We start from the raw sequence: 12,632 nt of genomic DNA, 5'->3' as shown, positions 1-12,632 counted from the left end.
TTTTATATAAAATTGTAAATAATAATAATATTATTATCTGTAAACCTATTATTGTAGGTTCCACATAAAAATTAATTTTTTAAAAATTTTTTAAAAATTAATTATTTTTCTTTAAGTAATTATTTCATATTATGATCTATCCGGGTGTCTATGTATGATTTAAGTTTTAAGCTTTTAAAACTAATAGTTTTTGAGTTTTTAAGAAATTATATTCCTAATATTAATATAGCTAGTGTATATGATTGCTTTTAATAGCTAATAAGACTAATTTTACTAAAATATTATATTATGTATAATAATAATATAATTAAATAGGTATAAATTATCGATATTTATTCACATGTTTATAACGATTTCAAATAGAATAATTACAATTTTGTTGTTATCACAAGTAACCTCAGTTAAAATGAAATATTAAATGCTTTTATAGCATATCAAATTTTATTACATTTGAACATTCTTATCCTTTATTCGTATTATTTATATGTTAATATTTTAAAACTTTCTTGACTTGATTATTATGTTTAAGTGAACAACAAATTCAAATTAGGTCTCAAACTATTTCCATTTAATCTTAAGTTTTAAAGGAAAAGGATTCTATATTAATTTAATTTACTACATATTGAACAAGTACAACATACCTAGCTATATAGTATAATATACTATACTGTAAAAATATATGTATTTGTTTCTCCACCCACTTTATTAAATTTAAATGGTCGTAATTTATATACTATAAAGGTAGTTAAAATAAACGATTAGATAGAGAGTAATATTTTGCTTTATCGTTTTACAACTTATAAACTTTAAGAATATTAATTTATGAAATATTACTCATTAAGCCATATAGGTATAAACTATGTAATTATATTAGTATGAAATTGGTCTGTGTAATGCGTTGAAAGATTTAAGACTCAAACAGTGGAAATGAGAGTTTTATGTATATTTAAAAATACCTACTCCGTTTATCATTGCAATGATAAATATATTATAATATGCACAGTTAAGATTGTTTTATAGTTCTCTATATAGTAGTAATTGAGTTACGTTTTTTTATGTTTTCCTTACACTCATTTTAGTTAATCATTCATTTCTTTCGTTACCAATTATTAGTTTGCATATCGTTCGTTTTGGGATATAGCTTTAAAAAAAATTAGTTTGTGTATCAATACAAGCACTAGGTACGTTTAATTATTGATTTAAAAATGTTATTGTTGGGATAAAAATTATAAATTACCATATTTTATGATATTAAATATTATAAATATCTATAATCGGTTGAAATAATTCTTTCAGTAAAAGCTTATAAAATCGACGAATATTATTTAGAATTCGCTTATACTCGACTATAATTTAGCCATATAGGTACCTAATTTGCTGATATAGTAAATACACACCACATATTTAAATATTAAATAAGAATAACTTATAGTGATTTCACTGTTTTAATTTTTACTATCAAGACTTGATATTATAGATTATTATAAAAAATAAAAATATAAATCGTACCTGCTGATGATGTTACAAACTCCACAAATAAGTCTTCACTCGTACCAACAATTGAATGGGGAAATTTGCCCATTCCACAAAAAGTTCCAATCTCTGGGCTAGATGCATTTTTACCGTCATATATTTTTATATAATCATACGGGCAATACTCGGCTCCTTTAACATATTTTAATCGTTTGATATTAGCATACTGCAGTTAATAAATGTATTTTCATTGGAAACAAGAAATATTAATTCATTGTCACTAACGTATAATATATTATAACACTGTCAGAATTCAATAATACATTGTGAATACCACAAACGGCACAAACAATACTCGCATTCTATTATGATATTATTTATTTTATCTTTACTGAGGGTTGAATATTTAATTATAATATAAATATATAATATTATATGTATAGGTTATCAAACCGCAAGTAAATTCAATTTTTGCTTTTGAAATGAAACCATTATTTCATATGATGTATTTAATTAATATTATAATGAAATACCTATGATCATTCCATTTATATTTTTAATATAAATATTTTAATAGGTGCGGTTTAATTTTAAATTAGGAATTTTGTAGATGGACATGAATTAAATTATGGCATTTTAATTCCGATTTTTGTTTTTTGTTCCTTCGTAGAGAAAATATGCATTCAAACAAACTGAATTAATTCTTATCAAGATGTACAGCAAATACAACAATTTAAATACAAAAATGATTATTTTTTATTTACCTACCATAACAAGTTTTATAATTATGCTTTTTTTTATGATTATTTTTTCTGGAAAACGATTGTTAGGTAATTTCCATACAAGTTTGCTAATTTAGCAAAACAAGTAGATGCTAATAAAAAACACAATTTCTAAATTGTCTTAATAATTTTCCCAAAAATAGTGAAAAAAAGTGAATTTTATTACTGCTAAGAAATTCTAAGCCACTTTTGTATAGGCCAAACCCGTTCAGAATCGTTTTTCCGGAACTTTTAAACTTAATTTCTAACTTCTAATTTAATTACAGAAAATATTGTATAATTGTGCACATGTAGATATAGGTAATAAAAACTATATTATTGTAAGGTTACCTGACGTGATCGGTCTCATGGGGCATGTGATAATATTTTCACATCGCTGACCGTCCACGTTGAATTCTTCGTTTTGTATGTACAGACGAATAAACGGATTTTTAGTATTCAGCCAATAATTGCACTTGAGATTTCTAGGATACACTCCTGGATACGCTGGGCTTTGGACATAACACGTTTGCAGTCGACATTCTTTAAATGTCCTATCACAATAGCTCCTTTAATCAATTTAAATAAGGTACGGAAAATTAGTGTGATGCAATCTAAGCGGATATGTAATATACCTACTGATATGGATTAGAAATTTGAATTGTTGGAAAGGTATTAATTCTCTTTTCTACTAGATATACGTCTATACGTATAATATTATACAGACATGAACTATTTATTTAATTATTGGTTTACCTAAAACTAATAAGTTGATATTTCTAACAGTCGATCATTCGAAACTATAGGTACACAATTCGAAAAAAATTGTTGGTCCCTTGCAAATTTTGTGGTAGTTCAAAAAAGCATATAACCAGGTACCTATATCCACAGCATTATTCGAAGAAAAATATAGGCTGAACCAGGCATTAGGCAATCAGCCACAATTGGCCATTTGGAGTTCTTACCATATTCAATTCTCGCCGATTCCAAGTTGTTTCATCGTTATTGATCGTGCACAAAGTGTATACCTTTATCATTAATAATTTAACTATTTTAAACTTAGCTAAGTTTTTTTGAGAGCCATCAAGTTGGTATCATACATATTTCTTAATTATCTTCCTACCTATGATATCGTATTTCTAATTAATTAGCAATTTAAAAACTAAAGGTTTTTCAAAGAACTTCGAATTATCGATAGTCAACTGTATTTTATTACCTACCTTATGGTGTTTATTTTATATAACGTTAAAATGATGAATTCAAAAATAATAACACAATAATATTTTTTTTAACTATTTAAACACGAATAGAGGTGATAATATGGATACTTACTTGTATTATTTATTAAATATTAATATAATATAGTTATTTTTCGGTTAACATATTATATAACACACTCAATAAATACTTATATTTTTTATACGAATAATACAAATTTGAATATCTACGTAATTTTTTAGTACCCAATTTTTTTTATCGTAACACAAACACTTATAATAAAATAAATATAAAAATATTTAATTGTTATTGTTCTAACCCAGGGTTCAGCAATCCTCTTCTATTAGGATAGAGTTCCGGATGTTGTCCATATCGCAAGTAAACTTGAGTTTCTTGTTCAGCTCTTGAATCGAAACTGTAATAAGTTTGATCTGTAAAGTTATTTGTCTGAAAAATAACTCGAACTGAACTCGTTTCCGATAAGAATGTTTGCGGTTGTTCTATTTCACCACAATATGATCCTGGAACTTCTTTTTTAGATGTAATAGTTGCGGCGTTACCTTTTCCCGCATGATCAAGTATCTTAAATTAAAAAAATATAAATTTCATTAATATTAATGTCCATAATAAATATTATTTAACAGTGTGATTATTGACAGTTATTATAAATTGACGACTATCTATTATGTGTTATGTTTATTGCGTATTAATGTTTTACTTTCTTTTTTATACTAATATTATAATTACATTATTAGGATTTTGACTAAATTTTCTATTTAAGATCGTTTGATCTCTGTATATTATCTATCTTCTTTTGTTTATTATCACGATAATCACGGATTATATACAAATAAATAAAAATCAGCAAATAATTTTAAAATGATTTACCATCAAAATGTATCCCAGTCCCAATTAGTTCGGGTAAACGATGCTCAACTATATACATGTGTTATGGGTATGCGTTATGCCGTTATACTTGACTGGGCTGCATACATATATTATAATATTTAGTATAATTAATAATTATTTAAAGTTATCTTATTGAATATATTTTATATAAAGGTTGAATCAAGAATAAGAAAATACATCAATTGAGTAGATTACGTCTACATTATTCATTTTAGAGTGTAAGAGTTCCTTTCAGGGTTCCGATTTACGCCACGTGTTAACACTTCACCACTTCAGCAACTCGGCGAAATAAAATACCATTTGAGTGAATTATTGTAACCCTCGGGGGAGCCATAAAGTTCACAACTGTTGAAACTTGAAAGAAACTATCTGAAAACCTACTAGAGTTCACGAATTATTTATTTCCTTATCATGGGACATTCAATAATTTATTCGAATTATTTGTGGACCGAGATTTTATACGTACGTGTAAAATATATAGTAGGTACATAATACATTCACAAAATGTTACCACAGAAATAAAATGAAATAATATTTATAAATCATATATTGAAACCTAAATCATATAATACGACTATGTATAAAACAATAAATTAGCTATAAGTAATGTTATATATTATTTCAACTTTTATTATTGTTTTTATGTACATATAAATAATTTGTATTTTTTTCTCTTTTTACTCTGTTTCCTTTCCTTTAGATTTTATGATTGTTAAATAATAAATAATACAATTAATAATTGAAAAACTCCAATTTCACTAATACTGGGTTATACCTCAGTGGTGAATTGGGCCAAATATTACAGTCATATATGGTTAATTACTATTTTAGAAATTATGTATTATTGTTTGACACTATTAGGTACTATTTAAACAGGTTCATACTATTTTCCTGGCCTATAAATTTTTTATTATTAAATAATTACTCAATTCATTGTAACTTATTATGTGTCTACAATAGTTTTGGTTTAAAATACTTTGGTTGTTTAAATTATTTTTATTTTGTTAATTTTAAATAGTAATTGGGTACCCATTCATACTTTAAATTTGGTCTGTACCTATAGAATCTATTGACTTCAATAACTAATCACTGATCTATTAGTTTTAAAAAAAGATAGTATATTATTAAATAGGTATAATAAAATAAATCAAAGTCTTAACAGTGTTTTTAAAACTATTTTAGTCATTTTTTGAACAATATTTTAATAACTTAAGCAAATAACAATGTATGGTCAAGGCCTCAAAAATTAGCATTTTGTATTGGCGTTGATTCTCTTGTAGCGGAAATAGCACTCAATATAATTTATGAGAATATGAGTTGTAGTTATGTTTATTATTTGTATTAAATCATGTGATCGTTTAAATATCTGATTCTAATTCATTACATTTCATGTTACTTACTTTTAAATGCTATTTTTATACTATGAAACATAGATTAATTACTATTTAAAAGATTTAAGCTTATATAGAGCGAGAGCATGCACTAAAAAATAACTGCAGCTTTATATTTAAACATTATAAACTATTTCGAAATAGCCGATAAGTCATATAATTAAAACATGTTTAATGGCATAAATCAGCCGATTCATCCCATGATTGACTATGATGTTTTGTATTTATTTTTTATAGTTCACCATTGATCCAAATAATATATTGTAAATTGTAATATAGACAATCTCAGATGTTTGAAATATTTTACCTCGGACTTTTATATATCCTGTGAAAATATATATTATATTTTATAGCTATAAAAAGTTGAAGAATTCGGAAATGCATCTTGTAATAAGTAATTTTGCTTTAGTTTTTTATTTAGATTTTGAACGGAAGTGAGAAAGTTTAGTAATTTAGAAATACTATTTTTTTTTTGTTTCAAAGAATACTCTGTGTTCAATAAAAGTGCTTTAATAGCAGTTTTATATAGCAAGGTTGCCTATTCATTGAAAATTATTTATAAATTATTTTTTACCAATACGCACTATGTTGGTTCCAGTACAGAAAAAACCAAATACATACTACCTACCAATATAATTGATGATGAAAATTCATAATAAACATAGAAGATAAAAAAAGATCAGAATATTGATTGATGTTGTCACTATTTTTAATTTAAAAGTATATACTTGTTTATTTATCACGACAAACAAAATTTTAAAACAAACAATATAATATACCCCCAATCATAATATCTATAACATTTTTAATTCGTATTTTCATTGATTATAAATTTTTAGTTTGGGTAACTAGGTACTAAGGTACTGACCAATTTATTAGTTCGCTTGTAAAGTTAATGTATACAAATATTATTTTAGTCGACAAAATAAAAATTATTATTTATTTGGTATTTACAAATGCATAAATAGTGATCAAACGTTGCTTCACCATAATATTATAAATATTTCAATTATTTTATATAATATTGTTTCAAATTATAATTATTATTATCTACTTTAAAAAAACCGTAGGTACAGTTTGACCACCTCTTTTCGTAAATACTCGTCTACTTTTACATTCAATTTAATAATCTTATATTTATTTTATTTTATTCCATAAGTACGCGTTGTATCATTTTCGGGAAATAGACCATACATTTGGTATACATTCAGACTAGAATTCAAATCGATAGACAGGACCGCAGAACTACTCGAAACTTTTAAAACTACACTTCTGCTCTAAAATATGCCCAATAAATAAACAGGTACGGATAAAACATCGTATACCCATGAGATTTCTCAGTCCCTCGCCTTTCATTCAGTCAAAAATATTAAACCAAACATAATTTATGCTGCACGGCGTAATGTATAGGCAATAGTACATTGCCGGATAGAACGACGTTTTAAAATGTTCATTATCGACATATACACAAATTATAGATCTCTAAATACTGATGTTGACATGCTTTTGGCGAAAATTAAATACAACACATATGCTACAATAGACTTTCTTTTATAGAGAAAGACAATAATGTTTAAAGGGCGCGAGAACATTAATTGATGAATATAAAAAAGAGAACGACAACAAAGCGCTTGATTTTCATTTTTTCTAAAGAAAAGGTGCGCACACAATAATTAATTTAATACTACAAAACTGCATACAACGACAGCTCTCGTCTTCATAAAGTTTAATGACTATACAATTCGGTGAGTTTAAAATATTAGTGTTTTTCAACGTATGCTTAACAAAAACAAATAATAAAATAATCATTAATAATTGTGTTTTATTAATAAGATATCGGGTACCTACTTACCCAATAATAAACAGTATTCCAAATAGACATTTTAGTATGTAAAATTTAGTGTAAATAAGTCTGACAACCGTAACTTCCTATAATTTAGTTACATTAAAATGAGTGTCCAAAGTTGAATCACTTACAAACCAAGTTGCAACCGAGTATACCAAGAATTGACCACAGTTCAACTTTTAAACCATATTGGTTACCAGTTATAACCATGAAGTTACAAGACACGACTTTAATTTATGAAAATAAAAAAGAGAATAACAAAAACCTTTAATTTATTCTTAAAAAAAGCGCATAGCCAATAATTAATTTAAGACTACGAAACTGCATACAACATCAGCGTTTGTCTTCATTAAGTTTACTGACTACAATTTCGTTAGTTTAAAATGTTTAAATATTTGTGTTTTTCAACGTATGCTTGAACGAAAAGTAAATAGCGAAAAACCTAATCATTATTGATTCATAATATATTTTTTTAATTAGGTACCAGGTACTATACCTACTGCCTACCCTATAATAAACAGTATTTCAAAAAGACATTTTAGTAGGTACGTAAAATATAAATATAAATATAGTCAAACAACCGTAACTTACTATTATTTAGTAACAAAAATTGTGTGTACAATGTTGAATTACGTACAACTATAATCATTCTAACTTGTAAGTACCCAACATAGGGCCACCACCACGGTTGAATATCTACAACCTCCCCTACCGCATTTTAATATTATTTCAATGATGGTGGGTATTTATGATACGGACTGTCGCCGTCGGTCGCGGGCTCGCGTTGGCAACCCTGCCCAATGTCGATCCGTTTCCGTAACTCGGAGCGCGGCGAACACCGACGCGCCTCACTTCAAGCCTGTAGTGCGCGACAGACGGCGTTTCAGGTTCAGCGTTTGTTTACTGGTTAGGTAAATACTTTAAAGTGCCGGACCGTGTTCGCGACCGTCATCCGAAAGCCGTACGTTTTTGAACGTTTAAACTCAAAAGTCGAAAATTTGCTTAGAATTCGGTCCCGCAGTCCTGTGACGCACAAGCCGCAAAAATGGTGAGTATTTTAACCGTACGACGATTATTATTTTATAATTTTCAGTTATCGACGACTTGCCGTTGTTTATTATCCGTAATACGACTCGTGTATGCGAAACCCAAAAAGGCGCAATGGATTTTCATAGAATACATTAGTGATGCTTTAATATTTTCTCATTCGCATCTGTTACCTACGACTGTTTTTGACGTCTATTTGATGTTGTTCTTGACCATCAGACTGTTTTCGGAAACTTCCCTTATGCTGCTGTCCCGCTCATTGGTTCGAAATCGAAAACAGTCGAGTCTCGACTTTCGATAGTTAGAATCTCGAGGGGAATACAAATAAATTCAACTTTAAATTGTTATAAACATTTATAGAAGCAAGAACAAAATTAGAATTATGAAGGTTATATGTATTATTAAGACTTGATCGTTCTAGGTGTACCAAACCGTGTACGTTAACTCATATTGGCTAGACACAGTTACTCTGGTTCAGTTACTTATTTGTTTCTTTACACTACCCACCCACAAATGTATTCAATTGTCGTTTTTTCTATTTGTTAATATTTTAATTTTATTGCTTACAGCCGGTTACAAAGAATAACAAGATGATGCAGCACATCAACTATAGAGTGCGTGTCATCTTACAAGATTCCAGAATGTTCATTGGCACATTTAAAGGTATTTTATTCGACTTCTATAAATAATCATTGACATCCAATCATTTGTTAACATTTTTGTGTTTCATAGCTTTTGATAAACATATGAACTTGATTTTGGCGGACTGTGAAGAATTTCGTAGACTGAAAAGTAAAGCCAAAGTACCTGCAATGCCCACAGAACCAAGAGAAGAAAAGCGTGTACTTGGTTTTGTTTTATTACGTGGACAAAATATAGTATCTATAACTATTGAAGGACCACCTCCACCCGAGGAAGGTCTTCCAAGAGTGCCACTTCCAGGTGGTGGTGGTGGTCCAGGATCTAGTCGTGCTGCAGGACGAGGGATGCCTTCTGTCATACCATCAGCAGCTACACCTGGTAATATTTTAGAATTATATATTTGTTCTTCAAATTTAGTTCAAATAGATTGTTTATTTAAATAATTAATAAAAATATTTATTTTTATTGACCATAAAATAGTATTTTTGGTTAGTACTTATAGTTTTAAACATAATTATTATAACTAATACTTGATATAATTTCTTCAAAAATTACAATTTATTGCTTAGTAGATTATAAATAATATATTATATATATTTTGAACAAATATTTTTTTAAGTTTGACGTGTTGTCATAAATTGTTATTATTTATTTTAGAGTTCTGAATTATTTTATTTTATTTATATCATTAGGCTTACAAGGACCAGTAAGAGGTGTTGGAGGTCCTTCGCCAGCTGCAATGGCACCAACTAGAGGTGCTCCCGCTCAACCACCAATAAGAGGTCCACCAATGATGGCTCCTCCACCAGGCATGATGGGTATGCATTATATTTAAATATACATTATTTGGTTCACATTATTAAATTAATAACATTTGTATTATGTCTTAGCTGGTATGCCACCAATGCCTGGTATGGGCCGAGGTGGACCACCTCCAATGCCAACCAATAACATGCGTGGTCCTCCACCTATGATGAGAGGTAAGTAGTGTTACATTTTAAAATTAATCAATATTTTGTCTATATACAATAATTATTATTTAGGTCCTCCAGCTGGCCCAAGAGGATATTAGTGTGTAATACTAATGTTATCTACCGAAGATTTGATGTGACTAAATAAATAATCATTGCATTATATTCAATAATTGTATTACCAATTTCATAAGCTAGTGAAGTTCAACAACACATTTTATTCAATATTGTAAATTCTTTTAAATTAATAACTTCTAATGATAACATAATATGATTCCATAACTAGTTTATATATTATATATATATAAAATATAAGTGTGAAATTGAACAGGTAAATCTACAAAACAATCAATGACTATTGGTTATTTATTTTGGTTCATATTTGTTGGTTTTTTTTTTAGTTTATGGGCTTAATTTGGTCGTTATTTTCCTGTGTATTGCATGTATAAATTTAAAACTAAAACTTAAACTACTTTCCATACATCATATTAGCAAGCATTCATTTACTTGCTCATAATTATGTACATAAATTAGTATAAATGCTCACAAATTGTGTTGTAATATTATTTTTAAGACATAATTTTATCATCTATGAACTACATTTAAAAAGTAAATCAAAGACTAATTTTGCAGTAAATTGTAAAAAAAAAGGAGTTATATTATTAGTATAGAACTAAAATGTCTGTCATTGTTTTAATATATTTCATTTATATTCCAAAACTTTTTATAAATAAATGTTTTTTATTCATTTAGTGTTGTGTAGCAGATATAACTTATACTATAAATTCATAAATAAACTACTGATATTTTATCTAAATATTTTAAATGATTATTATGGTTGGAATATACCTATTGACATTTAATTTTAAACTAAAATTGTAGAACCAAACCCGATAAATTAATTTTATAACTAATACAAATTCAATCTTATATACATTGTAGTGATTGGTGAAAACAAATGATAAACCACCGTCCTAGAATAAAAGAAGTAGATTTACATCTAGATGTTGTATTGTATACAACGGTATATTTACCCAAAATACATTTTGCATTTTTTTAAAATTATGGTGCTGAGAATCTATGAACTTGCTGGGCATTGGTAGATTTATCATGTTACATATTATTGTTTTTTTAAAACAAGTTTTATAGGTAAGTATATAGTTGCACACTAATAATTAATTGTATTACTAAGTATTCAGATAAAACTTGGATTTTTTTAGGTGTTAGCATTTAATTTGATTCAGTTTATTACTGATATTTATATGAATAATTCAATAGTTATTCAAATATTTATTAGATATTTGACTACTTTGATATCTGTTTGCTGTGGCTTATGATTTATAGACCTTGAATCAGATGGAAGCATATTAAATTTATTTTTGGGCTTGCATAACCATAGTAGCAACAATAGGAAGAAGGAAGTAGGTTAGTATTTAGTTCCCATTTTCAAGATAAGCCTATGGAATACCAACTTGGAAAAATATCTTACAATGTTGGCAGTTTTTTTGCAGTGAGAATCATGTAATTATTTGGTACTTAGGTAATAACAGTAACACTAGTAATAATTAATACTTATAAATTAAGGGTCCACACATAAATGAAAAATGTATTCATTTTTAAAAACTAGATTTTCTATTTTTATTATGGTATGGGACTATGCTACTTTGTCGTACCCACTTCTAAATTCTAATGTAACTTTATTTTAGATAATTACCTATTGTGTTATAAATATATATAAAAACATTAAATATTATGCTCCTATACGGCTGTTTTATGCTATAAACTAAGATGGTAGACCACATATTAAGTACCACATACCAATTTAATTTAAATGTATAACCGACATATAACATTTCATATATTTTAAATAATCAAAAAACATTTATAGTAGTTGAGGAACAAGATTTTCTAATTTTATTGCTTAGTCGATCTCAAGTAGACATATTAACAAATTCAAATCAGCTTTCAGAAGTCTTATCGTGTTACCCGGTCTATCGGTATGATTGAAGAAAGAATGACATGTATATATATTTTTATACCTATATTTTGGTTCAAAAAGATTAGCTACTGGCTATACCTACAACACAATATATTGTTTCGAAATTAACACTGCAGAGAGCAGATACCTAGTTTTGATAACATTTCTATTTAGTGGCCGATACATTTTATTTATAAGAATTATATTTATTATATTATTTTAATTTAAATGTTCAATTCATTAAGAGTAATATTGCTACTGCAATACGTAGGTACAAAGCATAATAACAAATTTGCCAAAATAATGAAATGTCGTGTGCACAATACTTGAATTAAAGAAGTCTGGAGACCAGAATATCAGATTAAATAATCTGGTTATGATCAGTACGGAACTTGA

At 27.3% G+C, this 12,632-nt stretch overlaps 2 protein-coding genes across 4 annotated transcripts in view; one reads left to right on the top strand and one right to left on the bottom strand.

Moving 5' to 3' along the window:
• Positions 1–12,632, bottom strand: part of LOC111035684 — a 68,351-nt gene that overhangs the window by 8,169 nt on the left and 47,550 nt on the right. For all 3 annotated transcript variants that reach the window (XM_022317399.1, XM_022317400.1, XM_022317398.1), the window contains 3 exons: positions 3,772–4,034; positions 2,586–2,803; positions 1,510–1,665 (listed from right to left, as the gene is read on the bottom strand). In XM_022317399.1, the coding sequence (XP_022173091.1) occupies positions 1,510–1,665; positions 2,586–2,803; positions 3,772–4,034 (637 nt within the window). The remainder of the gene's footprint in view (positions 1–1,509; positions 1,666–2,585; positions 2,804–3,771; positions 4,035–12,632) is intronic.
• LOC111035686 (small nuclear ribonucleoprotein-associated protein B) lies at positions 8,443–10,650 on the top strand. The gene is made up of 6 exons (XM_022317401.1): positions 8,443–8,646; positions 9,215–9,308; positions 9,378–9,665; positions 9,980–10,105; positions 10,178–10,267; positions 10,331–10,650. The coding sequence occupies exons 1-6, from the start codon at positions 8,644–8,646 to the stop codon at positions 10,357–10,359; spliced, it is 630 nt and encodes a 209-aa protein (XP_022173093.1). The 5' UTR covers positions 8,443–8,643; the 3' UTR covers positions 10,360–10,650.

The sequence above is a fragment of the Myzus persicae genome, unplaced genomic scaffold, assembly GCF_001856785.1.
Source record: "Myzus persicae strain clone G006 unplaced genomic scaffold, MPER_G0061.0, whole genome shotgun sequence".
NCBI classification, from domain to species: Eukaryota; Metazoa; Arthropoda; class Insecta; order Hemiptera; family Aphididae; genus Myzus; species Myzus persicae.
Note: the sequence above shows the minus strand (reverse complement) of the source record. Positions and strands in the feature narration are given on the sequence as shown.

Excerpts from the sequence above, each read along its gene's own strand:
- LOC111035686 (XM_022317401.1), top strand. Across the intron at positions 9,309-9,377 it reads GTTCATTGGCACATTTAAAG|CTTTTGATAAACATATGAAC; the intron begins GTATTTTATTCG and ends TGTGTTTCATAG. Across the intron at positions 10,106-10,177 it reads TCCTCCACCAGGCATGATGG|CTGGTATGCCACCAATGCCT; the intron begins GTATGCATTATA and ends ATTATGTCTTAG.